Consider the following 27,202-nt stretch of genomic DNA (forward strand, 5'->3'; position numbering starts at 1 on the left):
AGATTATGACACAATGTAAAGAAAGAGCTAATATGCCCAGTGTACCCAATGTGTACGGTACAGAGAGTGGTGGAGTTCAAGGCAGTGCAATGACTCGCTCAGTCACTCAATTTTGCAATGAAGGTGAGTGTCCTTGTGGAAGCCAAGTATCCTGACCTGAGGTACCCTACACATACCGTCCTCATCTCTGCAACCTGACCCTAGGTACCCGACACACACTGTCCCTGTCTGCCTTCTTTCAATGCTTATCAATCTTCTCTCTCTAACTCTTTTCTATCTCATCTACTTGATCTTCCCCTCCAACTGCCAACTGCCAGCACCAACACAAACAAACCCTGACTCTCACCCAAAGACTTTCTAAAGCGGATTGGCTCCCCCTGCACAACCAGTTGCATACTGACTCAGCGGTGACAAGGTAGAGACTGTTGCACTTGAGAAAAATTCCCTCAAATACTGAGGAATCAGTAGTTCTGGACCATCGAGAGCCCACAACGAGGAGCGTGGTCCGGGTCAAGGAACAGCACCGAACAGGACCGCAATGCCATCGGTTTGTTTGGCTGATTATACAATAGGCTGTGCTCCTGAAGTATACTGACTGCAGGCGAGGCAAAAATAACTCTCTGGTCACCATCGCGTCCTAAATGAGGTCACTTCCTGAGATTGTCCTCCCCGCCACCCCCTTCTTACTGTCACAGAGGAACTCCATATTTGTAGCAGTCCTTCTGTGTGATCAGAGCAGGGAGGACACCAAATGAACTTTAGAGAAAAATTCCTTTATTGCAAATTGTCCAGGAATAAAAGAGCTGGGCAAGGCCAAGCAGAACTCTCTCTCTCTCTCTCTGTCTCTCTGTCTCTCTCTCTCTCTCTCTCTCATCCAGCAACATCTGACAGAAAACCAGAACTTAAATACATGCATGCTAACCTGAAGACAAGATAAGACACAGCTTGGGAGGGCAGAGAAACACAGGGGCACCAGGTGATCATAAACAGGAGGGAAAACACAAGACAGATATAACACAGAGGGGGAAGACATCTTCATCATGGCCCTCTGGTTTTTCTGTATGATGGAACCTTATTGCGCAACACGTGATTAAAAAACACATTACCTTAAATAACATCGATCAACAGATGTGAACGTGCTTCATTTAGGCTCCCTTTACTGTGGATTGGACAGATGAATGCCAATAATATATCAATATCATAAGGTTCTTCCTTTTATATTGTATTACCTAGTTATGGTGCTTCAGCCCAACCAACATTGTTTTGTAGGCTATATTGCAATCAATTAAATAAGCTCATTTAGAGCCACAATGTAATTAGCAGTAGGCTAGCATCTAAAATCCCACGTACCTTAGATTAAAGACATACAATAATAAAACCAAGGAAATTGATTTGGACTGACAAGAGTTTAGAAACTCTCCTAATACTCTACACTCTGCCTCACTGTTTTATAGGAAAGACTATAGACTATATGAGGGCCTGAGAAAGATATGGCAGAAAGATCTTGGTAGTGAGATAGGGGAAGACCTATGGCAGGATATATAGTCTCTGATGTAGGTTGGGCTACAAGGGATGCGAGGAGCAAGTTGATCCATTATAAAATTGTGCATAGATATTATTTTACACCCCTGAAAGTGTTTCAAATGGGCTTGACTCAGGACAATCAATGCTGGAAATGCAACAAAGGAGTGGGCACCTTTCTTCATGCTCTATGGGATTGCCCAATGGTACTGCCTTTTTGGAAGGTGGTACTGAAAGACCTTGAAGGGTGGCTCAAAAAGCCTCTACGTGAGTCACCACAGCTCTGTTTGCTCGGGTTATAAATCTCTTGTGCCACCAGGCCGTACTAAAGCAGAACGTGGACTGACTTTAACAGGTTTTATTGTAGCTGCCAGGCTTATTCTGCGCAACTGGAAGGGTCCACATATGCCAGAGTTTACAGAATGGTTTAAACTCATGACAGAGACGGCTGCCTTTGAGATTATGATCACCAGGGTAGAAAACGCACAAAGCAAAACTAACGAACTATGGCACATCTTCTTGGCCTATATTAAAGGTTGATATAAAGGATGCTAGGGGACAGGGAGTTTATCTGTATACATACATGTGTATGCTATGTTGTATTTACATGCTATGCGTTGCTGAATATGTGTGTGTGCGCATGTGTATGTAGACATGTGTATGTAAGTATTGGGGTGCCGGGGGGGGGGGGGGGGGGGGGGGGGGGGGTGTTTTCTGCTGCCTTTTAAGTTGGATGCCTTTTGTTTTGATGGCTGTGTGTTTGTTCTACATGTATGTGTATAATGTGAAAATGTAATAAACATATTAAGGACAAAAAACAAACAAAACAAGGAAATTGAATTTATTTTTTCATGAATCTAGAATGATTTAACAGCTGATGCGATGAGAGATATCAGTAAGATCCAAGAGAAAACTTGATTGGCTTATACATTTCTCACACTGGTCTTAGAATTGATCTATTCTTTTGCTCCTTCTTTGTCCTAAGGCGGTGTTTAGGAGAAAGAGGGCAGACTTCAGTAAGCTGAGTTGAGCAGAGTTGATTTATTTCTTACAAGACAAAGAAAAGACGGTTGTAAACAGTAACATGTTCCTCTGGGAATGGCCCCGGACCCCCCTACAAAAATTGGATGCTGTAATTGCATCTCTTGTTCTCAAATGAAACATGTTTTAATGGCTGATGCATAAGATCTTTATCCGGAGTATATTGTTGGGAAGTTGGGCAGTAGGTTGGTCCAGAAAACAGAGTATTCCTACACTATGGTACTTCTACTTTACTCAAGTACAAGACCTGAGTACTTCTACTTTACTCAAGTACAAGATCTGAGTACTTCTACTTTACTCAAGTACAATATCTGAGTACTTCTACTTTACTCAAGAACAAGACCTGAGTACTTCTACTTTACTCAAGTACAAGATCTGAGTACTTCTACTTTACTCAAGTACAAGATCTGAGTACTTCTACTTTACTCAAGTACAAGACCTGAGTACTTCTACTTTACTCAAGTACAAGATCTGAGTACTTCTACTTTACTCAAGTACAAGATCTGAGTACTTCTACTTTACTCAAGTACAAGATCTGAGTACTTCTACTTTACTCAAGTACAAGATCTGAGTACTTCTACTTTACTCAAGTACAAGACCTGAGTACTTCTACTTTACTCAAGTACAATATCTGAGTACTTCTACTTTACTCAAGTACAAGATCTGAGTACTTCTACTTTACTCAAGTACAAGACCTGAGTACTTCTACTTTACTCAAGTACAAGATCTGAGTACTTCTACACCTCTGGATGTGGCAATTAAACAGCAAATACTGGGCTATTCTTTTTGTTCATTTTGTTGTTGTTGTTGTTGTTGTTGTTGTTGTTGTCGTTGTTGATTCCTATACCGTCTTCAGAGAAGCATTCAAATGATGTATAAAAAAACCAGGAAGAACACGGATACAAGAAAACTCATTTAATGATTCAACTATGATGATTACAGCATGCATAGTAACACACAACACAAAGTACTTCAAACACCTTAAATATCAAAAGTTAAGAATACAATCAGCACCTCTCGATGCTTCTCAAAACCCAGAGGAGTCCCGTTACAGCCCCTGAGAGTAGAGAGCATCACAGCTACCTGTAATGTCAGCTCCTCTCCACCAGGCGTCCCTGTCCCAGTTTGAACTCTACCCAGAGGGGCTTTAAGGGAACTCAACAACTGCTAACAAACTCAAACTGTCTTCCGACTTCCTCATGAACACTATCAAACAATCACACCTGTTTTTCTCTAAAGATACTAGAACAATGCCGCTAAAACAGAGGTTTCTAGATTGTGTAATTCTGACATTTGGTCCAGTTAAGGTCCAGACAGAAGGGGGGTGGGGGGGTAGTAGTGTCCTTTCAGTGCTTATTCTCTGTATACAGTAGGTCTCTGAGCAAAAACTTAAAGGCCTGACCTAAGCCAGCCCCTGAGCTGATCCACATCCTGTTCTCAAAGCTTACGATATGGCATCAGTGTTATAATAATAAAGATATAAAACCAAAATTAAAAACCAATTTAAAAATATCAGGAGTAGCTGCATGGTTTTATAAAAAAAGGTTCTGACAAATACAATGTTTGTCCAACAAGCTATTATGTTATTGTTTTCCAGCTGAACATGCTTTCTACCAAAATCCGTTTTGCATTTTTATGAGAAATAAAACCTCTTTTGTTTTTAATTGAAATATTCTACAAAAAGATAGAAAAATAGTTTTTAAAGTTGGCAGCAGACTGGCTGGGCTCAGAGGTGCGGGGGTGGGGGTTGTAGTGGGATCACATGATGGAGCAGCCTCTCTTCCCAGTGCGGGGGTCCTCCTGCAAACACACACACACACACACACAGTTCCATTTAAAACACAATGCTACACACACACACATTTACAGTCTAGATCAGTGCTGATGTTTGAGAGACTGTTGAGCATTTTTCGGAATAATTTGCTCAGAGAAAGGTTTTTAAATATTGCTATTACACTGCTTGGTTGAATACTCGATTCTGATTGGTCAATTGGGACATTTCAGAGGTTATTAAGACATCATAATGATCCTTTGAGTGAGAGTAAGGAGAAGAGGTGAAACGACGGACGTCAGATACAGCAACAGAAAGAGGAAGACTAATCTTTTATACGAGCTCTTCGTCTCACCTGCTCCTGGAGCATGTCGTCCTCAGCGGCGTCCACTTCATCATCACCTTCCTCACCCTCCTCCTCCTCCAACCCCGTCTTATATGTGGTGGTTCTCCTTGCCACTTCCTGCCACACACACACACACACACACACACACACACAGGGATGTTATTGAATGTCATGAATTAATTGTGTGTGTGTGTGTGTGTTTGTGTGCGCGAGATGTCCTCACCTCTCCCTGAGGGCTGAGCAGCACCACGTGGACGTCCAGCCCGGACCCCCAGGAGGACTGGTTCTTCCACACCAGGTCTGAGGGGGGTTTGGAGCTCACACCGGCATCAGACGCCCACACCTGCACAGAGCAAACCTCTGCTTCATATTCCACACAGACAAGAGGACACAACCCGGGCTCGAGAGCTTCTAATATTCCTCCTCTTTTCCTTTAAAAACTTTGTAAAAGGACCGAGCGACGGCAGACTGGACCTCTCTAAGTACGTTACTAAACTCAAACTCTTACCGTGACTTTCTGGCCGGCCTTCAGGACAAATTTGGGGGTGAACTTGTAGGTGGTTGAATCATTTTCAATCGTCTTAATCATCTCAAAGCCGACCATTGCCTGATCCTGAGACAAACACAATAAGGAAACCAGTGAGATAGGGAGGTCATGCTGGATCTCCTGACAGATCTGCAGCTGTTTCTCCACATTAGGAAGGCACCAGGAGCCTGCCCGTTGCTCACCTCCTCTCCGGAGTTTTGGAGGCAGATGAATTTGCCGTCCGTGTCGATCTCGTCGATGCAGACGGGCCCTGTGGCCGAGGCCGAGTGAGCGATAGACACCGAGCTGCTGGCTTCCTGTTCCTCCACGTCGACGCGCTTCCTCTTTCCGTGAGAGGTGTGCACGCTGCGGCTGCTCGAGGAGGCTCGAGACACCGTGACACGAGCTGACGGACTGGGAGACAGCTTCAGTCTGCAGAATGGAGACAAAGAAAAACCCATCAGCACGACCAAGAACTGCTCTGAATCTGAACCTGAGAAATGGAGCACACATTTACCCGGTGCCTCACTACTATCTCTCTGAGTCCTCACCTTTCCTCCTCTCCCTCCAGGAGTTTGCGGTAGGCGTTGATCTCCATGTCCAGAGCCAGCTTGACATCCAGCAGCTGCTCGTAGTCGTTGAGCTGCTGCTGCATCTTGGCCCGGATCTCGGACACCTCTCGGTCTCGGTCCGTCTGCATCTTGCGGCTCCGGTCCTTCTCCTGAACAAGCGCCGCCTCCAGCTCCACGATCCGGTCACGCCAACCACGGGTCTGAACACGGACAGGGAGGTCAGAGTCTGAGCGGCACAGAGGCTCCCATTTATCACAGGACACTGCGGGAGATTCCCCCCCGAATGCAGGGCCCAAAATAATAACAAGGCATCGTTTTGGTTTATTTATAATTCCTTTTACGGCATTCATCTGTAATCTTTACGGTCACTTTGTTTAGTGCCATTTTGAGATGTCTAAATGTTATGTTTGTTTATTTTCAGATGATGTGCAATGCCTTGTTTGAACATGCTTTGGGATCAACACAGTTTATTTTATCGCATTTTCTTTGATCTTTTCTCTAAATTTCCGACTTTTCTTAATATGATCACTTTCTTCCTAAAAGATCTGAATTTTTTTCTTAATGTCGACGTTTAAAAAAGGTCTGATTATTTTTTCTAAATGATCACTTTCTTCAAATGTTGCCTCTTTTCTAAACTTTGAAAATGCCCCACTATTAACTAACCTACCCCTCCTTCATTTCTTCAAAATGATCCCTTTCCTTTCCTGATCTCTTTTTCCTAGAAGATCAAACCTTTTTACTAAATGTCAACTTTTAAAGACGTTGGATTCTTTTTTTGAAATGATCCCTTTAAATTTTTTTTAAATCAGACCATGATTTTTTCCCCAAAATTATCACTTTTTTTCCCTAAAAGTTCTTAATTTTTAAATGTATTTCAGTTTGAAAATCAATGCAGCAAGCACGGCTTAAATTGGATGTGCACTTTGTTAAAATGCATCATATCTATTATAGTATTTGATCTCTGCACCGAGGAGCTGCGCAGGAGACGCAGGGTGATTAGGAAAGTTCTGTCAAATGAAAATATATCCTGTTCAATATTTGGCCCATCATTTCAATACAATAAAAAATGTAATGTTGAAATCCAGACAGATTTCTAAGGGACAGTTTAGAGGGGGTGGGGGGGCTGTCTGGTATTCAGCACCTCAAATGAAGAAGTGCAGTTTAACCTGAGCCTGCTGTTGTGATGTCAGAATGTAACAAGACAATAAATCTACAACCTTGAAGGAGAGTCTGATGAACAGAGCGTAGAATCAGCGGCATGAAGATGTGATTTTCAGTCTGATTTAAAGAAGGTATTGCATGCTTCATTTTAACTGGACAACAGACCAAGCTGCTAGTACCTGGGAACTAACCCCAGCCTAATCTTTACGGTCTTTTACCCGAATAAAAAGCTGCGAGACCTGGTTTAGCTTCCGGTTTTACAGGGAACATGCGACCCCTTAGGACACCAATCCTACAGAACATCTGCCTGATAAGGGAAAGCTGCTGAGTAAAAGAAGACACCAACCTCCTTCTGCATGGCTCCCAGCTGAGCGGTGAGGCTCTCGATCCTCAGCGCGGACTCTCTGATCTCCTCGCGGGCCATGCTGGCCGACGCTCCGTTCATCTCAGCAATCTGGCGCAGGTCCTCCAGCTGGAAAGGAAAACACAAGAGGGTTTTGAGAGGCGCTCGCATCAACCCCGCTTCTGTTGCATCACACCTCGAAAGAGGAACCGAGCGGTCACTTCCTGACATGCAGGAAGTTATGAACACCATTGCGTTACTTTCAGATTCACTTGATATGGCTTTGATGGGTGGCTGATTTCTTGCACATTGTGGACAAGGATGAGTAATCTGCTCTGTCAACAAACTAGAGAGCATACGAGTGTGTGTGCATTACATTTACTCACGTATTTGGAGTATGTTTAAAAGGATCACACAGACCCAACGGGTGTGGATTATAAAGCTGTGCAGCAGAGTATTCGGGTGCACCTGTTGCATGTCGTGCAAACCAACAAGAGAAACTAAAGAGCCGTTCGAAAGGATGACAACATTTCAATACAGATATACACACGTCACTGTCCCCCACAGTTTCAATCCACATCAAGCTGTTAAGGTATTGACTTCCTGAGAAAGACAAATGTCTGTCTCTGTCCTTTGATTCAGCTCCCCCTCTCCCTCTGTTTTAGTATCCTCTAATGTAGGATTTGATTAGCTGTTCCCCTTCTTCCTTCCCTTTAAGAATCTGGTTTAATATTTGTCAGATCCTGTACTACTCTGGTTGTAGACTTGTTCTTTTCTTACCAGAAGACGATTAAGTGTGGAACTTCCACAACACCTTTCACCTAAACCTCATTAATACTGAGCAGTAATTAAATGCACAGGGCCTCAGTCTACATACAGTGTGTGTATCTGTCTGGGTTGGGTCTAAATCCTTTGGTGCTAATATACTTTTAATAGCATACAATGAATAATTGGGGTTTCCAGCTGCATAGTTTCCCCGTTTATGTGGAAGAATTTCCCTGAAAACACCCAACACTTTTGGGAAGAGTTGAAGGTTTAGTTCAAAGTCACTTCTGCTCTTTCATCCCCGCAGCCAGCTTCCAACATGAGGCGGAGAATCCTCCCGTGGTTTTGGAGTCCGGTGTTAAACTCTCACATGTGGAGGACGGCTCGAGTATGTCATGACGTTATATATAATGATATATTTGGGTCACCTTGCAGAGGACTTTCCTGCCTTCTGTCACAGCAGCTAGCTCTTTCACATGCATTGAATTAATATGTACCAAAACAGTGTGTGTGAGGACAGTGTGTGTGTGTGTGTGTGTGTGTTCATACTTTGGTCAAATGGGCCCCATCCATGTTCTCCTTGTAGATGCTGATCTGCTCCTCATTCTGAGTCCTCATGTCCGTCAGCGCCTGAGTCAGCTTGAACTCGTACTCCTCCTTCCGCCCGGAGTCAACCTCCACCAGGCGGCTGTCGTAGCGCTGCCGGGCCTCCTTCACCTCCTGCAGCGCAGCACACAGTCAGCGCTCAGAACTACTTTATATATATATAATTAAGACATGTGATCCTGAATTGCAGCCCTGGTCAAATCTAAAGCTGTTTTTGCTGATGTGTCTTTGATTTTAAACCAGCCTCAGAGAAAATAATACAGCTAATTAACGACTGATGTTGAAGGACAAACTGAGGGATATTTGACATTTCTCTTGCCATCAGTCAATCACATGCAGAGCTACAGCTGGGTCAATACCGGTTTTGTTGTTCAGGTATAGAAAGAAACTTAAATGGATTAGATTTCATTTGAAAAAGGCTTGCAAATAAAGAGTTGCCTGCTTCAACAACCTGGGAAATGTGTGTGTTTTTGACAGATCTCACACAATCTTTGGGACCAACCCGTGGTTATGCATCTGTTACACATAACGGGTGGGCTACAATCTATGAGTGGGGTGTACTAGGAGACTGCATATTTAGTCAAATGTAGAAAAGCAAGAAAAATCAGAGAATTTGATGCTAAATATTGAATAAAATGGTCTGAATTTGTGGGTACAATTTGCGGTTTCATATGTGGTCATGCAAGGTAAGGTGTTTATTTATCCATCCAATTAAAATGTGCTGGTAAGAAACTGTAACTGGAGTCATTCAGAGATTTGGTTTTGTTGTTCACTGCCTCCAGAAAAGAGAAATATGAATTCTAACAAAGGTTGCACTGATTCTAATAAAACCCTGACAGTCAGACATCTCTTAGGAGGATCAGTAAGAGAGACTAATAGGTAGAGCCGTATCATTTCATAGTGACTCCTCCCTTTCTGCTGCGTCAGCTTGTTCATGCATCAGTACCATAAGCTGTCAGAGTCCTGCGTGTAGAATAACTGGGTATATTTTGAATGCCTGACCTCCTCCTGCATGCTCTTGCGGAAGATCATCTCCTCCGTCAGACTCTGGCAGCGGTTCTCCAGGTCGACGCGCATCAGCATCTCATCTGAGAGTTGCTTCTTGGTGTGAGCGAGACCCGTTTCCAGCTGAGGACGCACGAACAACAAGCAGAGTTGATAAAGTAAAAAGTAAAGCAATGGAAATGTGTTGGGCCACCTCAGTGTGCAGTCTTACCTCCTGCAGCTGCTCCCGCAGGTCGGCCAGCGTGGCCTCCAGCCCCCGGCCCTCAGACAGCGCCGTGGCCAGCATGGCTTCTTTAGAGTTCAGCTGAGCCTCCAGGTCCTTCAGCCGGGCCTGGGATCCTGCTGCCTCGGAGTCCTTCTTGTTGTAGCTGGAAGGGGGAGGAGGAGAAGGCATGGTGAGTGAAGGTGGACGTATAACCCACAGAGTAACATAAAGGAACAGAGATAACCCAGTGAGTCAGAATACAAGTCTCACATAATGGACCTGGATCCAAACCTGATGAGGCAGGCAGATGTTCTCCATGGCACATGCAAACGGTGTTGACAACCCAGTGAGCGGAGCCCAAACAGGCGCACAATTTCTCTCTGTTTATTTAGGAAAGGGAAACACTCATAAATAATGTCTCACATGTTTTCCCATGCTGCTAACGATCATCACTAAAGGTGAACAACGCAAAATAAACAAATACATTCATTTGCTCCAACGCAAGCCTCACTTTCACACCCATAAACTGCCTCAATAAATGAGTAGATGGGAGTAAAACTGTCCGGTGCGAGTCAGCGGCTGTGTTTATGGATGGTGCGTCTGGTAGAAGAGGAACACACACTCCCACACTAGAGTTTTTGCGAATGTGGCACGAATTACCGAACCCTAAGCCACTCTACAACCCACTGCAGCTGTGCTTCTAACCCAGTGGTTCCCAACCGGGGTTACGAGGACCCCTAGGGGCACTTGAGGGGATTGCAGGGGGTAGGAAGCAAGATTAGGGATCGCAATACGGCTGGGGTCCTGACCCTATCAAAGAAAGAAAGCTCTCGTTAAAAGCTCTAAAGAAAAGGTGTGGAAAACCGCTGAGAGTGAGTCTTAATATCATTATCAAAAATCAGAAGTTTGAAAGAAAATCAAAAGGAAAAAAGAATTGGAGACGAAATTTGTGAATTTTTAAAAGAACATGATTAGAGCCACACGAAGAAGGAGTTAGCAGAATGAAAAATGAGTGGGACATTTTCTAAATTTAGAAAAAGAAAAAAAAAATCTGACATTTTAAAAAGAAGGCAGAAATAAAACTCTTTTTTTTAAGCAGAACTTTTAGGAAAAAGGTATAATTTTTAACAAATAAAATCTGATCTTTTGGAAAAAAAGTGATAATTTTTAAGAAATATTCAGAAATTCGAAAAAGTCCAAATTTGGAAAAGAAAAGAAAAAGTGAAAAAAGTGAATTTTTCAAATAAGATGATGATGATAAGATGATGATGATGATGATGATGATGATGAGGGCGAGATGATTTTCAAATTCAGTGGCTCAGTCAGTAGGGGCTTGGACTGGGAATCGTAGGGTCGCCGGTTCAAGTCCCCGAACAGACTTGAAATATGGAAAGTGGACTGCTACTTGGAGAGGTCCCAGTTCACCTCCTAGGCCCTGCTGTGGTGCCCTTGAGCAAGGCACCGTACATCTCCAATCCCCCCTCCCCATTGCTCCCCGGGCGCTGCACAATAGCTGCCCACTGCTCCTAGTACTAGGATGGGTTAAATGCAGAGGACACATTTCACTGTGTGTGCTCTGCTGTGTGCATGTATGTGACTAATAAAGAGGGTTTCATCCTCCGATTCTATCTATCTATCCAAGGAGCATTTGGGTTAAATACGATTACAAAGGGGTTTGCTTTCTAGGAATACTTCATGCTGCAAAAATATACAGAACAAGTCGTATGAAGACCGCCTGGCTAAATGAAGGCAGAGTAGGGCAGGCAACAGCCCTGCAGTAAATGTGGATTAAGAGCCATTTCTAATATGTTGTTGAAGTGTGAACAGCCCCTACATCCACTGCCTTTCAGTTATCGGTCAGGCAGGAACCTAACGAAAGCACAAAGGGTCCAGGGTTCTTATTCATGACATAATCTTCCTGTTTTGATTGGGCTATAAAAAAAAAATCCCGATCGCTTTGATTTCTAAATGAATCAGCCAACACGCCGTAGATAACAGACACACTTTCCCCTTTTCAAAAGCACGCTGCACATCCGTTTCCCAGCGCCCACCCGGGGTTAACTAAGTCAACAGGGGAACAGTTTCAATGGGTTTGTGAGTATGGAGGCGCTGGGCCGGGAGAGGGGCCAGTTGTTTTCTCATGGTGAGCCGGAGGGTGATGGGCGGGCGGGACTGCTGGACGAACTATGTGAGGAATGTGGAGAGGCGTGCGTCTGCTTTTTCACATTTTACTGAAAAGCGTTAGCAGGGAGGCAGAACTAGTGGAGCGATGAGCTCTCACTTCACAGGAACACTCATACCACAAGTAGTTTGAACATGGTATTAATACACTGATCATTAAAAAGGGGAGGAGCCTAATGTGTCCGGTCATAACTGGTGAGGAAATGACAACTTCAATCAATAATCAGACCAAAACCAGACACTTCTGGCTCCTACGTTTGGCTTTAATAGGTGCAGACAGTTTGTGTTAAAGGGTTTAACGTGTTCATTGTGACAGAACTAACGTAGTTATCAATTATAAAGAGTGTTGAAGTCATGTTTAGGATGTCTATGCAGCTGTCTGATATAACGGCTCCTGTTATCTTGTAAAACCTCGGAGGCGAGAGTGAGTCACATGACAGTCAGGCTGACCTCAGGAAGGAGAAGATGTCCAGACTGGCTTGCCAATAAAACAGCCCTTGTCTGTGTGTCTGTATAGTTAAGCAGTGTACATCCAGTGTCAGACAGTTGAGCCAATTTGGATAACTTCTGGAGTGGTTAGTGAAGCCATTTCTGACATTTCCAGGATCAGAAATGCCAGTTTTAACAAAAAAATGGCCTTATTTCTACTCCAGGTGGACTGATTTGATGAATTATGGATCGATTCTAAAGTTTAAGGGGACTCAAAACTGCCTACTTTTGATTGTAAAAATGTCTGCAGTGATTCAAACTCTTCACCGTATTTCTCAGCTGTTGTCTGCATATGCTAATTAATGAAACTTGTGCAAATTGCCCAACATATGCAAGTTAGCATCCGGCAGTTTCTATGTGCGGGAGACCTTTTCTACCATAAGACTTCTGGGTACTCTGCTGGCATGTAGACTAATGTACCGGAGCATGTAGTTAAACCATCCATACACAAGACACGTGGGGAAAAATCAACATGAAGGACTCGTGTGTCCACTGGCAAACGGACTCTAACAGGCTGTCACTGCCAACTGTCGGGGCGTCACAGCGACACACACACTGGGTCGTCTGTTCAACGACACACAGCGCCACACCTGACGCCTCACACTCAACAGCACTCGTGTGTCAGGGTTCGATACAGCCTTTCTTCTTCTGCATTTATTAAGCAACAACAGAGGACCTCTCAAACCTTCTCACCACCGACCTGTGGCATCTCACACTCTGGTGAAATCAAAGTTGTTCTCTGATAATTTGGTTTCGCACCAAGGCAAAAGGAAGACAGAAATACACACAGCTGTGTTGGCCAATTTGTCTGAGGTTTATTGGGGTGGGGGTGGGGGGGCCTTTTCTTAAATATTTATTGCAAAGTTGATCAATTACCAGGCATTTTGCTTCTGAGATTGCAGGTCAATCACCACGCTTTCTTTCAGGAGTAAACTTTGACACTTTGTCCATTCATGCATTTTTGTTCAACAGCTGTTATAACAGAGGCAGCTGTCAGATATACAGGAACACACACAAACACACACACACGTTTCCTGTGTAGAAATACAGTAGGGCTTTGCACACACGAATTAACCAATATATAAAATCACTTCATATTATTACGAGGATGTGATACAGGCTACACCTCACACACATTCATTCTGTATCCCTTTGACCAGAGGAAAAATACGAAATCCTGCCAATTTGGTTTTCTATTTTCCTCATTTAATACAATGTTTGTGTTACCAGATGCTACTTCAAGTGGACCCTGAAGGCACCGTGTCACGTTCAAAGGGGCAGCTACTCGTTAAATCTCTTAATTAACAAAAGATAGATAATTATGGATTTTTAAACCATTTATAAACTAATAAGACATGGGGAAAGTCAACTTTTTAATTGACGTGTATTCTCTTTCACACACAATGGTGGGCGGGTTCAGACCAGCTGTCAATCACTTTAGATTCTGACATCAAAACAATACTTATGGCTTCTGAGGAGCCAAAAACAATAAATGGAAAGATAAATCAGAATATATTAAAGGTGAGTTTGAGTGTCCCGGTCCGGAGACAGGGACCCCAGAGGAGTGCAAATCTTTTTTCACTTAGGGCCACAAAGAAAACCATATGAAGGGCTGGGCCCCTCACTACAGAGGAGGTATATTGAACCATAAGTCAACTCCTTGAACCAGAAGCCTCAGATTGCTTCTCATAAAGGGAAATATGAAGGGTCTGTTACATGCAAATACATTACTGTGCTTGTAATACCAACTAAGACTTGTTTTCCACTTTAATTGACTGAATTTATTTGAAAAGTGGGCTTATGAAAACAGGAATAGTGCTGTGTAATCAATGTTTGCATACACATTTAAGAAGTTCAATAGCGAGACAAGCACACGTTTGGTCAAGTTCCCATTATACTTTCAGGTTGAATTGGGGGTCAATTAAAAATAGACAACGGGCTGTTGGGCCCCGGGCCGTAGCTTGGACACCCCTGCGTTACACGGACTGACGTAGAGCTGCAGAAGTGGCTCGAAAATCAAAGTGAGCACTTTAGCCTTTAGCTAATTACCCCGAGTTGCTGCTCGTTTCTGGCTGTGATTAAGGTGTTATGAAGGCTTACTTGTGCAAAAGCTGCTCATGGTCGGATTTGATCTTCCCCAGCTCGATCTGCAGCCAGGCCCGCTCCTTGGAGGAATCATCCAGGCACCTTCTGGCATCGGCTAGCTCGGTCTCGTAAAGGGCTTTCAGACCGGACACCTCGCGACTCCTCACCTCCTCAGTCTCGCTAATTTGCACATGGAGAATGCTGTTTTCAGACTCCAGGCTGCGGACCTTGTCTATGTAGGTGGCTAGGCGGTCGTTGAGGTCCCGGAGCTGCTGCTTCTCCTGCAGCCTGCTGATCCTGGTCGGGCTCAGCGGAGTGCCGCACGTGCTCCTCTTCACGCTCGGAGGAGTTGCAGCTACGGTCGCCATTGTGAAATACTAAATAACCCAACAATAACCACACTTAAACAAGACAAGTGCAGGCTAAATGATATCAACACAACCGCTCAGCACTTGCGAAACTCTCCTTGAATTCCCCCGTCTTCTTTTCTTCTTATCAGAATGAAAGAGGGGTTTGGCTAATATGGCGGCTCATTGAATATTTGACGTTGTGGACCACTAGCCAATGGCGTGGCTCGACGCAATGCGTTCTTTCAACTTTAACTTTTGTGTGTACGCCTGTTACGGTTCCCAGCGTATCCCGAAACGGCTTCGAGAAGGCGGAGTCGAGATCAACCACGCTTTGTTTATCTTGACTAGGAGCGGGCGACTCGGTTTGAGGAAAACGAACGCTCTCTGACTTTTCTTATAACGGCAGGTCCTGAGACCGTTTCATTGTTTATTACTCAGTGTAGTGGACAGAGCTTTCAAGAAGTGAGAAAATACTTGTGTATTTATAAAAAGATAGTGAAAAGCAGAGGAATATAGGCGATGACCCAGCTATAAAATGAATTACATCTACAGTAATAATTATGTTGTACTGTTGAAGTGTCAAATACGTTTCTTATTCAGGACAGAGCTTAAAAAAAACACAGGAAAACTATTGTTTAGAAAACCTGAACAGATGATGGATTTACTTTAATTAGGGGGGGGGGACATTCATTATAAAAAATGTTTTGGACATAACCCAAATAGAACAGGAAGGCCGTGAAAATAATGGTGTCTGGGTACATAAAGTTAAAAAGTGCATTTAATGTATTTTAGTTTTATTCTTTAAATCTTTGCATGTTGTTATTCTCTCTGGCGTTATCACCAGCAGGCTCTAAGCACATGATTAGATCCCATGTGTTTTTTAGATGGTGTTTATGTGCTGCTAAGATAGCAATTTAACATCTTCTGGCATCTTAACATTTAAAATCATATCGTTCATTCATAACATCTGGTGGTGGAAACACTACTCAGGTAAAGTATTAACCCACAGTGTAGAAGTACACAAATATGTGCATCACAATAAGGTTAAAGCACTAAAACTAAAAGCTGTTTTCTGGATAATGTATTTATTATATTTCTGGATTTTTAATGTATTTCAAATGAACATGTTTGCAGCTGGTGAAATGTGGAGATCTCTTTAGTGACTTTTTATACCTTAATCCATACTTTCTATGATACATATGGTATAAAGTACTATACTCAATTCTAAAAGTACCTCAAAATGGATAAAGTACACTACTTGAGTAAATACTTAAGTGCTTTCCAACAGTTTTGACAAAATCCATTCACTAATATTATGATTTAGAGTAAAGCTAATATGGAAGAACACTCCCTGCATCTTTACAAATCCATATTTCCACGTATTTCAAAGGTAATTTCTGTTGAAAACTTATTGTATTCCATATTAAAATGACAAAGACTTTGACATTTATATTGTAAGTACCATATAAAGGATTGAAAGTGTTTGACAGTCAATCAGTGTGATAGAGTACGTACCAAACTGGAGCAGGCTGCAGATCCATCCCTCTGGTGTGGACCGTCCACAGCACAGTACTCTTTACATGTCACCGAAATCCAAATCCACACAGTATGAATCCTGAAGCACACACACACACACACACACACACACACACACACACACACACACACACACACACACACACACACACACACACACACACACACACACACACACACACACACACACACACACACACTGGAAACAGCAACACACACACAGATCAGCCCTTTGGTTTAAACAGAGGGAGCCCAGCAGCCAATGACATGGAAGCATCAGACAACATTGGAGTGATAACTTGTGAGGACACCTATTCACCTTCTGTGTGTGTGTGTGTAAACATCTTCTTTGACACACACACACACACACACACACACACACACACACACACACACACACACACACACACACACACGCACACACACACACACACAGTTACCTCTTATACAGAATCTAATGTGTTGGTATCCCTTTGTCACCGTGAATGTGTTGTAATATGCAAATTAGATGTAGTACAAGTGCATATTTCTACTTAAAATGTATATATGTTTCTATTTATATCTGCATTATATATTGTTTTGGACATTTTACTTTCACTGTTTGCGTTAAAATAAATATCTTTCTTTCATTTTTAATACTTTAACTTCTTTGCCGATATTACCTTGATTTATTTCATTCTCAAATGGAGCGAGCAAAAATAATATGAAATAAGATGTCTTATTTTTATTATAACCTCTAAATGTGTGTATGTGTACATATATTTGTATTCCCTGGGATGGTGAGAAACAGAATTTCGATGTATCTGAGTAACACAAATAGGGGAATTGACAATAAAGTTGACTTTGACCTTAAAAACCCAAACAGACTGACACACTTCAGCTGTGATACAGTCAGGAAGTAGCTTTTAAACAGATGAAGATACAGAAATGTTCCATACTGTCTCTATTAAGACATCTGGGACATATATAGGCAGCATTTTCCCCGTGCATGCAGCTCAGTGGAGCATGGAGACTGCAGTAGGTTGGAAAATAATCCCATCAAGGACAGACAGTGTCTTCAGTCCTCTCGCTGACTGAATCACTGACGGAAGTTCTTCTGGAGGCGAGTGTTTATCTAGCTGATTGACGACCATCATCAGTGCTGGCTCAACCCCTCTCCTCCCCACTATAAGCAACTCAAATATAACTTAGTATTACTATTACACACCGACTTAAAAGGACAGATCTACAGTATATTGTGTGGCTGGGTTTAGTAAGCGTCTGTCTAAGGCAGGGGTGTCCAAACCTTTTTCACCGAGGGCCACATACAGAAAATATACGGAGAGCTGGGCCCACTTAGAGATAGAGATGGATATTGCGTCACAAGTTAAGTTAGAAGTTAGCAAAACAAATCAAATGTAGGTGAAGAATGCTTTAAGGAAAGAACAGCCTACATCCCGCCTGTCTTTAGGGCTTCATTTATTTTGTTGGCAGCTCATTCCTTAAAACAGAAGCCTCAGATTGCTGAGAATCAGAGTAAATATGAAGGTTAGATTTCAAGTTATTGGGTATTTATATATCAACTAAGATTTGTTAGAAAATGTTTTAAATTCTCAATGACTGAAAGTATTTGAGAATTGGGCTCATTAATATATTTGAACATGTATATTTGAGAAGTACAATATAAGACATATTGCCGTTGGGCCATTTTGCATTATACTTTTAGAATTTGCTGAGGGCCGATTCAAAATGGCCCCCGTGCCGTAGTTTGGACACCCCTGGTCTAAGGCCTCACATCCCACCTTGCTACTCAACAAGTTTTACGGATTGTTAACAAAAAAGGACAAATTCTTCTTCTGTGTGTATGACTTCTGTGTGTATGACCTCAATACAGTGTTGAAATACCACACGGTTCACATTTATGTCACTGTTTTAAAGTCAAATCTGCTCCGACAAACAAAATCTGCCAAAAGTCGTCCTCCAAATAATGAATTGTCACTATCAACAGAGATACAGGGTCCCACAGTCTTTTGTGCAGCAATATTAAGTACAACGTTTAATCCCAAATCAAATGTACGTTAGTGAGTCATGAGCATGCTGTCTTCAGTGATTGCATGATATGTCAAACGTCTGTTCCCTGTGTGTTGTCTAAATGTTTGTCCTTGCTGAAGTTGTAAATGGAGCTGCTGTGACGTAAGAATCACTTCTGACTAAAACTGATATTAAAGTATTATCCTCTTATCAAATCCCTGTCGCTGAATGCGCTTTTAAAAGGGAACTATGAACAATCTGTGGTTCAGCCTTTCCACAATCCTCACTACCTCGTTCAATCTGTAGGGCTGCAGCGGGGCATTCATCATTGTTCTCTCTCCTCTTCGTGTGGCCCTCATCTTCTTCTTTTCACACTTTTTGTCTCCCAATTTATTTACCTTTGATTTTCTTTTTAACTTCGACTTCTTGTTTATATTTGCACTGTGGGAATGTTCTGTATGTATAACACATGTGGAAACGTTGACAATAAAGTGGACTTTGACTTTTGACTTCTTAGAATTTCCGACTATTTCTTCAGAATTGTCAGTTTTTTTTTTAATTTCTGGATTTCTTTCTAAATGTCGACTTTTAAAAATGTCAGATTATTTTTTTCTAAATGTTGAGTTGAAAACTGTTCGATGATTTTCTAAAAATTCTGACTTAAAATAAAATCTTTCCCTAATTTTGATTTTTTTTCTAAATTTTGACTTTAAAAATGTTCGATGATTTTTTCTAAATTATCGCTTTTTCCTTAAAAACTTTTCTTTTTTAAATGTCCTCTTTGATTTTCTCATGTTTATTTAATTGATTCTTCACTTATGTGTCAGAAAGGTTGTAAAATCTTCGTGTTTACACAGTGGAATTGGTTTTTAAATAACCAGATCTCCGCTGGGATTACAGGCTATGGCAAATATTTCAGTACTTGGCCTTTATACTGCATTTAGGACCCTGTTACACCGAGACAGGGACGAAACCAGTGTGAAAAAGTGATTTATTTTTGTAAAAAGGCACAATAAGGGGGACACAGAGCACACAGAGGAACGTCTCTCCCCTCAAACTTCACCAGCAGAGTTTGCTCTACTTCCATTTGTGACGCCGTTTCAACTGCTGCAAAATAAATGAATTCCAGATGCAACCCCCAGGTTAAACACAATTCAAAATGTTATTTGGCCCATTGCACTCTCCAGCTATGTCCCAGTTTCCTCTCTACCCAGCATGCACTTATCCTGTTTGACTTCAGAGTGACGTGCAGAAGGTGGTGTTGTGCTTAGCTCTGCACAGATCACGCGATCACAAACAAACCCTGCATCATCACTCTGCACACTGAGGGTTGGATCAGTTTAAAAGGGATGCATAACATAAGGCAAGTGAAGACTTCTTTAATGCCCTTTCAATTAAATGTAAGAGCAATTTTGCACAAGTCAGAATTAGCAGTGAAAATGCAAGATGATAAATAAATGATATAAAATAAAAGATATCCTTTTTCATTTTAAGATGCAAAAAACATAAATCAGTGATAAATTCTACATTTAAAACATTCAAACACCAATTAAGGTCTTCTTTTTCTAAAGTTTACAGTTAATGACTCTATAAGGGTCCACATGAACGCAGATTTCACCTTTACTGAACGAAATGTCAACGTGAGAAGAGACAGTACGAGGTGGACATAACCTCAGCCTGTGGGCGGGACTACTTTGTGATTGACAGGTCGCTACCGCGGTGACCCGTCAATCAGGAGAGAGGCAATTAAAGTGAAAACTTGAGGCTTCAAAAAGGAAATTCACAAACGAACTGGAGTCTTCATGGTAACTACATCCATTTCTTACACTCTATGGCAGGGTTAGGGTTAGATTCTCACCCATGTTTATCATAGTTTACACAAATTCTAGTTATTTTACACGAGGTTATTCAGTCAAGATCCACATTTTGAAAGCAAGAAAAGCTTCATAACAGTTTCAGTTCAACACCCTCTAAGACCCCGAGGTTTACTGTGTGGCAAATTACCTAAGGGGATTTAAATGTCATTAAAATAGGGAATCAGGAGATATGAAGGCCTCTAATTGGGTGATGCTTCATTATCTGATTTGAATACTGAAATAAATGTTTTGTTACTTATTTTAGTTTCATCAAATTACCACCAACAAGTTATTACGTGTAAGAATAGTGAGGGGAAATTAACTTTTGGGCCCCACGGTCGATGGTGGATTTTCAAAATAAGAGAGGGTTTATGTACAGCTTGAAAAAAATACAATTTAAAAGAAAGGTGGACGGATCGTAGATGACCTCCGAAAGCTAAAATATGCACACAAAATAAGAACATTTTTTACCAGCTAGGGTCAACGGCCAATGGCGGAGGCCCTCAGGGGGTCCACGTTATCTTCTGATTGGGTCAGAGCCGCAAAGTTTGGCATGCTTTTTAAATAAGGTAAGATCGAGTTTGACAGTGCATGGAATCCTCTCTACAATAACCATAATCAAAACTGAAAATAAAGAAAAAGTTTTCACCTGCAGAAAGATATTATGCTAACTCATTCCCGGTTTAAGGACTCATTCCTGCACCTCTCTATGTGTTGACTACAGTGATGTGTGATTATATTTTGAACCACTTTACAATTAGACTACCCTTATAAAGGATTCATAAAGGGTTTTAATGAAGTTGTGAACTCTTTATCAATCAGCTTTTATAAGACGAGAGATAAACAGGGCACCTGAGACCGGTTGCTTGCCAAATAGTGAGCCAACATGTATCTGTACTGCTAAGCCTTATATTGGCTACTTAGCTCAAGAGATGCCAAGAAACATGGATTTATAAACCAGTTCTAACATAGTTTTCATACTTCAACACCGGCTCACTATTTGGCAAGATGACTAAGCCTTATATTGGCTACCTAGCTTCCTTCCTCTTCTTCATCAGCCAGCATCCTGGGTATCTGTTGTTATCTGAGTTGATTCCCCCCCTCATCCAACTTGATGTTCCTTAGTATCTGTAAGCTAAGTAGCCAATATAAGGCTTAGCAGTACAGATACATGTGGGCTCACTATTTGGCAAGCAACCGGTCTCAGTGGCTGTTTATCTCTCGTCTTATAAAAGCTGATTGATGATTTATAAAGTGTTCACAACCTAATTAATAAATGAATCACTAATTAAACCCTTTATAGGGGTAGTGTTATTGGAAAGTGGTACCTTACATTTCGGAGAGGATGAGATGATTAGTCACGTCGTGGTTAAGGCCGTATTTGAGATCTGATCGGTGACATCCCGCTGATTCTGGAATCATCTGTGAGCGTCGACATCTTTAAAGGAGGTGTGCATTTGGCTTTTGGGGGAAGTACGAGGAGCCTTGCTGTCCCATCAGCCAGGTTTGCTTCCCGAGTGCGTCCACCTGCTCCCCCCTCCCCCCCTGTGTGTGAGGGAGCGCTCACAGAGTCCGGGGGGGCAGCTGCTGTTTGTAGATCCCGGCCAGAGCTTTGGCGGCGCTGTGGATCATCTGGCGCTGGGTCATGCCCGTCATGGCCTGATGCCAGTCTGTCCGGTTGATGTTGGGCAGGTTGCGCTCCAGGACCTCGCCCACCGTCGCGATCAGGCCGGACCAGCGCAGGCTGTAGTCAGGGGGGGTCAGGGACTGGGCCTGCACGGGGGGGGGGGGGGGGGGTGGATGGAGGTTTGTAGGCAAGTGGAATTTATTAAAGTTGAATTATATAGCTATGAAAGATGGATGGATGTCACAGATATAAGAGTATTGGTTGTAAACAGTGTCTGATGTTTACCTGCTGGATGTGATCCAGAGCCAGAGGCGTGGTCTGAGTGAAGACCTCGATGCGGATGCTGTGACCCGGGTCCTCCAGGATCAAACAGCCGATGTCAAACCACCTGCAGACGACAGAAGCATTTACAGCGTTCATACGACAGCTTTCTTATTTTACACCCCCTGAATTTATGCATGGATAATGGAGAAATACAAGGGTTAGGGTTAAAATGATACTTCAACACATGTTCTTTAGTTACGTGCTTGCATAATTACAGGAGATGAGTGTGTGTTTGTATGTTTCAGTTCTGCAGACCTGCCTCAGACTGTAAAGACTGTTTAAGGTAGACAAACACCGTGGGACAGGGAGCTTTATGTTGTGTTGGGACAAGAGTGGAGATCTAACAACGAAGTTCTCTGCTCATCCTCGGCATGAAGCGCCGTCCTTACTGTAACTTTTTTTGACCCGAACAAATACTTGTCCCTCAAAGAGAAAGCTGGTCTAGAACAGCTGGTTTAATCCTTTAGTGCTTCATCTGGTGAGAGGAACCAGGACACAGTATCAGCTTTTATCTGAATAAACCGGTTTAATGATATGCAAACACACCAAACCGGCTTTGATAAAGTCAACCCATATGTTATACATTGAATCCTTTGGTTTTACTTCCCATCCAAGGGTCTTAAAGCTGCTGTATTTCAGCTGATAAAGCCTCCATTTCCTGGCAAGAAGGAGCTTGTTCATTGGCTTAATTGCATTCTGGGTAACTGCACTCCTCATGCTGCCTGACCCTGCTCTTCTCTCTCTGTTTGGGGGAAGCTGAGCTTTAATGGGCAGACACAGAGGGTTAAAGGTGAAGGTTGAAGGTCATCTAAAAGCAGTCCTAAGCTGACCTTTCCCTTCACAGAGAGGGGTCAGAAAGGGCTTTCAGAAGGTGACTGACAACAATGCGCTTTGGGTACAATTCATGGCCTTCCTCATCCTGAAATCGAGGTCCACAGGAGGCACACGGGTAATATGATTCGGTATACATCCCTCCGAACTAGCCTCCACTGAATTGAAAACACTTCCCCGTGTTTCAGGGATCTTCTCCTAACCTGTCGGGGAAGAGCTCCGCGATGAAGTTTTCCAGAGAGACGACGGGCTGCTTCTCGTGGATCACACCGGCTCGACGCAGGCTGTCGATGCGCTCCTGAGCCCCCTAGCGCACACACACAGCACACACACACACACACACACACACACACACACACTCACACATGAGAGATCGAGCCGGACCTGGATAAATATTTGAAAAGGACAATGCAGACGGACCAGATGAAGAGTTTAGTAAGAGTACAGATCTGTTTTTATTTGTTGAACCAGCAGGGTGAGAGGCAGCTTTGAACTGACCTTGACTCCGGCTGCGTATCCCACAGGCTGCGGGGCGATGTTGGACTGACCGGGCTCTCCGGTGACCAGGGCCATCCCGAAAACCTCCTGAAAGGCGTCTCTGACCGCCTGCACATGCAGCTCCTTATCCGACGTCACCACGATGTCGATGTCCCCGCCGGACTCTGCATAGCAACAACACACACACATTTAAGAAGTCAGTGTCTCACAGGAAGTGGGTAGGGAAGCGATCAGGACTGAGGTGGACTCACTGATGTACGGAGCCATGCCCGGGTCCAGAGTGGTGATCATGGACTCCACAGAGTGCTTGGTTCGGTCCAGGACTGTCTTTACTACCGCGTTACCTGCTACTCCCTGAGGACACACACACAGGGCAGGTAAATTAGTGTATTTGTTTTACTTTAATCTGCACTGCACCTCTGCAACAGGTAGAGGTATTACCTTGAAAAAGCCCCAGATGCCTCCCCCAGCGTTAGCCTGTCCCGGCTGTCGGGGATCCTCCTGCTCCTCGGGGAAGGTGATGGGAGATCCATCGACTCCTCCCATCATCACTGGCTGCTGGACCATGGGGTTCGGCCCCACACCTGGAGGATAACGTCAATATTATGAAGTTTTAAAGCACAAAACCTTAAGAGTCTGAGTCTAACTTGGAAACATCTGCAGCCGGTAAATGTGTAAGAATAATAAATATGGTTTGTTCTTGGGTTTGACTTCCTGGAGGAACTTTGAGGACCTTTGGACAGCTGCAGCTCAGTCAGAACCTTGGTTCCCTTGGTCCTCACTAACACTAAGACAGTGGATCACACCCCTCCCCCAGTTCTGAGGTCTTTACCCTGGCTGTCAAAGCTGGTTAATAAAGCATTGAAGGGTTAATTCTGATCTGCTGCTACATTATGAACCATAATCAGGTCCTCTGGGACGGGTCTGCTTTCCGTCCCCAGAGTCAGAACTAAACATGGAGAAGCAGCTTTCAGTTATTCTGCTCCAAATACCTGGAACAAACTCCCACAATCCCTCAGCCTGTGTGTGTGTTCCTCGCTCACCTGACATGGCCGAGGGACTGGAGAATGTGGGCATCAGCGGCGTCTGTGGCGTCCGCCCGGCGTGCCCCCGTGTGATGTCATACCCCGCACTCATGGAGTAGTTGGAGACCGGCGGGCCCACAGGGGGAGCCGACATGCTGGGAGCCGAAAGGGCCGGCGGTGGTGCCATGGGGGAGGACAGGGGAGGAAAAGATGGGGCGGCGGACGGAGGAAACGGAGAGCTGCTTGTATAAGGCGAGGAGAGCCTGGAGGGAGGGGGGAACGGGGAGGACAGGGAGGGGTGGGACGCCATAGGGCTGCTGAAGGCAGGAATGGAGGATGGAACAGCGGGGAGATGGGGGGAGAAGGTGTTGGTGCCAGGGTGGGACATGGGGCTGGACAGACCTGAAACACAACAGATTATGGTAATCAGAATCGGAACAGAACATTTTCTCATAGACTTCTATTCAATCTGAGGGAATAGATCAAGAGAGAAGCAGGAGCATTTTCTCATAGACTTCTATTCAATCTGAGGGAATAAATAAAAACACGGTACAATATCTACTTTTTTGCTGCTTACTTCCTGGTATAAGAGAACTTTTAATACGTAAGTCTACTTTTGCAGAGTTCAGGAAGCGCTGCTGAGAAATATGAGAGCATCAGGTTGGCCGATTTAGCATCGGTTGATTGATCTCGTCTTACCGACGCTCATCGGGGGGCCGCTGACAGTGGTAGCCACAATCAGAGGAGGCGTAGGGCTGGCAGGAGGCGTCGTCTCAATCCCACTTTCTTCCATCATCTTCTCTGCTTTAATCCTAAGAGCCCAGAAGCAGCAGGTGAATCAGGATGTTGTTGCTAAGCTAACTCAATGCTAATGCCTACATACAGACAGAGGATCCAACACTCTTTCTTGCACCTATAAGTCTTTGGCATGATTTATTTTCTTTACGTCTTAAATATATTGTATGTTGCATTGTTGGAGGAGCTGGGACTTTATATTTTCATTTCAAGCCGTAGCTTTGGTGCATTTGACAACAAATCCTAGTTTAATGAAAGGATTCCATGAGGGGGTTAACACACATCTTCCATGTCACCCAGCTTCAGATACTAAGTACATTTACTCAGAAACTGTAAAATTGTGAGGTACTTTTATGCCAATTTATACTTCAAATCCACTACAGTTCAGAGGTAAATCGTGTTCTTTTACTCCACTACATTTCTTTAGTTGCTAGGCAGATTAGGATGGTAAATATAGTCAGCCCTGAAATCAGACTTCAGTTCACCTGCAGTAAATCCAGCAGCTACCCTGCAGTATACAAAGCCATTCAAACTAGCTGCACCTTTACCAGCTCTGAGAACACTTTAATGATCAATCATTATAAAACACATCAGAGATATTATTCTGAAATGGACCAATCAGACAATGACTACTTTTAATTTTGGTACTTTGAATGCAGGACTTTAGCTGTAACATTATTCCTACTTTTACTTTTAATTGAGTACCTTTTCCACCTCTGGTTTCAAATACAGGGTTAATGCGCCCTTATATTAGCATAGGAGCAGTCTTATCTCATAAAGGTGATATATGTGTCATAAATTACAGGATCATGTTCAGCTGCATTCAGTGTTAGCTTCCTGCAACAGAAATGTTCCACGTGTACAAACACAACTCCACTCAGCATGTAGAACCATATAGAAGCACGCGGCAGTTTATCCAGCTATCCGACAACACGCAGTAGTAAATATTATGTGCCCTTTTTTTAAGTCACTTGACTACTCACCTGCTAGCTCCAATAGCTCAGCACAACACCCATGAACAACCCGGCGACCCTCTTTGATGACGTCATGTGTTGCCACGTCTGCTCCATCGTAACTCCTCCTACTACCGCGAGCGCCCGCCCGCCCGGCCAGCCGGACCTGACCCGACCACGCGCTCAGGGAGATCACGTGACCAAGCAAAAAACACCCATATTTACTTTGTATTATATCCATTTTCTATGGTTTTAAAACATGTTTTCCCACCTCAGATAAGGCCATGAAACTCGTTTTCTTGCACTAGATTTATTTTGGATTTGTTTTATGTGTTGTATATATTTATATTGCATTGTTGAGGATCTTTTGACCTACGTTTTCTATTCATCATACAACTACACTTGTTGTGTGTATGATATGATATTAAACTGTTTGAATTTTGAGATACTAGCTACACTTTTATAGGGTGCAATACGAAGCAACGATATGCAGAAGAGGTAGCTGCCCCCTTTTTCCAGAGGGGTAAAGTAACTAAGTTGATTTACTCCAGTACAATCTTGAAATACTTGTACTTCCATTTCATTCTTTGTTCTTCTACTCCACTAAAATCAGAGGTAAATGGTGTACTTTTACTCCACTACATGTATTTAATCCCTTTAGTTGCTAGGCAGATTAGGATTAATGATGGTGAATATAATCAGCCCTTAAATCAGACTTTAGTTCACCTGGAGTAAATCCAGCAGCTACCCTGCAGTAGGCTATACAAAGCCATTCAAACT

General features: G+C 43.1%; 2 protein-coding genes across 2 annotated transcripts; both read right to left on the reverse strand.

Moving 5' to 3' along the window:
- Positions 1–3,462: 3,462 nt before the first annotated feature.
- On the reverse strand, positions 3,463–15,165 carry lmnb1 (lamin B1). Its single transcript, XM_063890324.1, has 11 exons — positions 14,633–15,165; positions 9,869–10,025; positions 9,655–9,780; positions 8,596–8,766; positions 7,285–7,410; positions 5,757–5,977; positions 5,409–5,637; positions 5,188–5,292; positions 4,903–5,022; positions 4,689–4,796; positions 3,463–4,362 (listed from the first exon to the last, which is right to left on the reverse strand). The coding sequence occupies exons 1-11, from the start codon at positions 14,983–14,985 to the stop codon at positions 4,321–4,323; spliced, it is 1,758 nt and encodes a 585-aa protein (XP_063746394.1). The 5' UTR covers positions 14,986–15,165; the 3' UTR covers positions 3,463–4,320.
- Positions 15,166–19,487: 4,322 nt separating this feature from the next.
- Positions 19,488–26,551, reverse strand: prrc1 (proline-rich coiled-coil 1). Its single transcript, XM_063890098.1, has 9 exons — positions 26,453–26,551; positions 25,374–25,486; positions 24,693–25,076; positions 24,091–24,233; positions 23,901–24,003; positions 23,650–23,813; positions 23,355–23,458; positions 22,282–22,384; positions 19,488–22,142 (listed from the first exon to the last, which is right to left on the reverse strand). The coding sequence occupies exons 2-9, from the start codon at positions 25,468–25,470 to the stop codon at positions 21,933–21,935; spliced, it is 1,308 nt and encodes a 435-aa protein (XP_063746168.1). The 5' UTR covers positions 25,471–25,486; positions 26,453–26,551; the 3' UTR covers positions 19,488–21,932.
- Between the last annotated feature and the right edge of the window lie 651 nt (positions 26,552–27,202).

This window comes from Eleginops maclovinus, chromosome 8 (genome assembly GCF_036324505.1).
Source record: "Eleginops maclovinus isolate JMC-PN-2008 ecotype Puerto Natales chromosome 8, JC_Emac_rtc_rv5, whole genome shotgun sequence".
Lineage (NCBI taxonomy): Eukaryota > Metazoa > Chordata > Actinopteri > Perciformes > Eleginopidae > Eleginops > Eleginops maclovinus.

What these genes read in the sequence shown, in the direction of transcription:
- lmnb1 (XM_063890324.1), bottom strand. Translation starts at nt 14,985, where the DNA reads ATGGCGACCGTAGCTGCAACTCCTCCGAGCGTGAAGAGGAGCACGTGC. An exon ending in GCAAGAGCATGCAGGAGGAG is followed by an intron (nt 8,767 to 9,654) that starts GTCAGGCATTCA and finishes GCTGCGCTGCAG; the next exon opens with GAGGTGAAGGAGGCCCGGCA. An exon ending in ACGACATGCTCCAGGAGCAG is followed by an intron (nt 4,363 to 4,688) that starts GTGAGACGAAGA and finishes GTGTGTTTGCAG; the next exon opens with GAGGACCCCCGCACTGGGAA.
- prrc1 (XM_063890098.1), bottom strand. Translation starts at nt 25,470, where the DNA reads ATGATGGAAGAAAGTGGGATTGAGACGACGCCTCCTGCCAGCCCTACG. An exon ending in CAGTCCCTCGGCCATGTCAG is followed by an intron (nt 24,234 to 24,692) that starts GTGAGCGAGGAA and finishes GTTATCCTCCAG; the next exon opens with GTGTGGGGCCGAACCCCATG. An exon ending in GATACGCAGCCGGAGTCAAG is followed by an intron (nt 23,459 to 23,649) that starts GTCAGTTCAAAG and finishes TGTGTGCGCTAG; the next exon opens with GGGGCTCAGGAGCGCATCGA.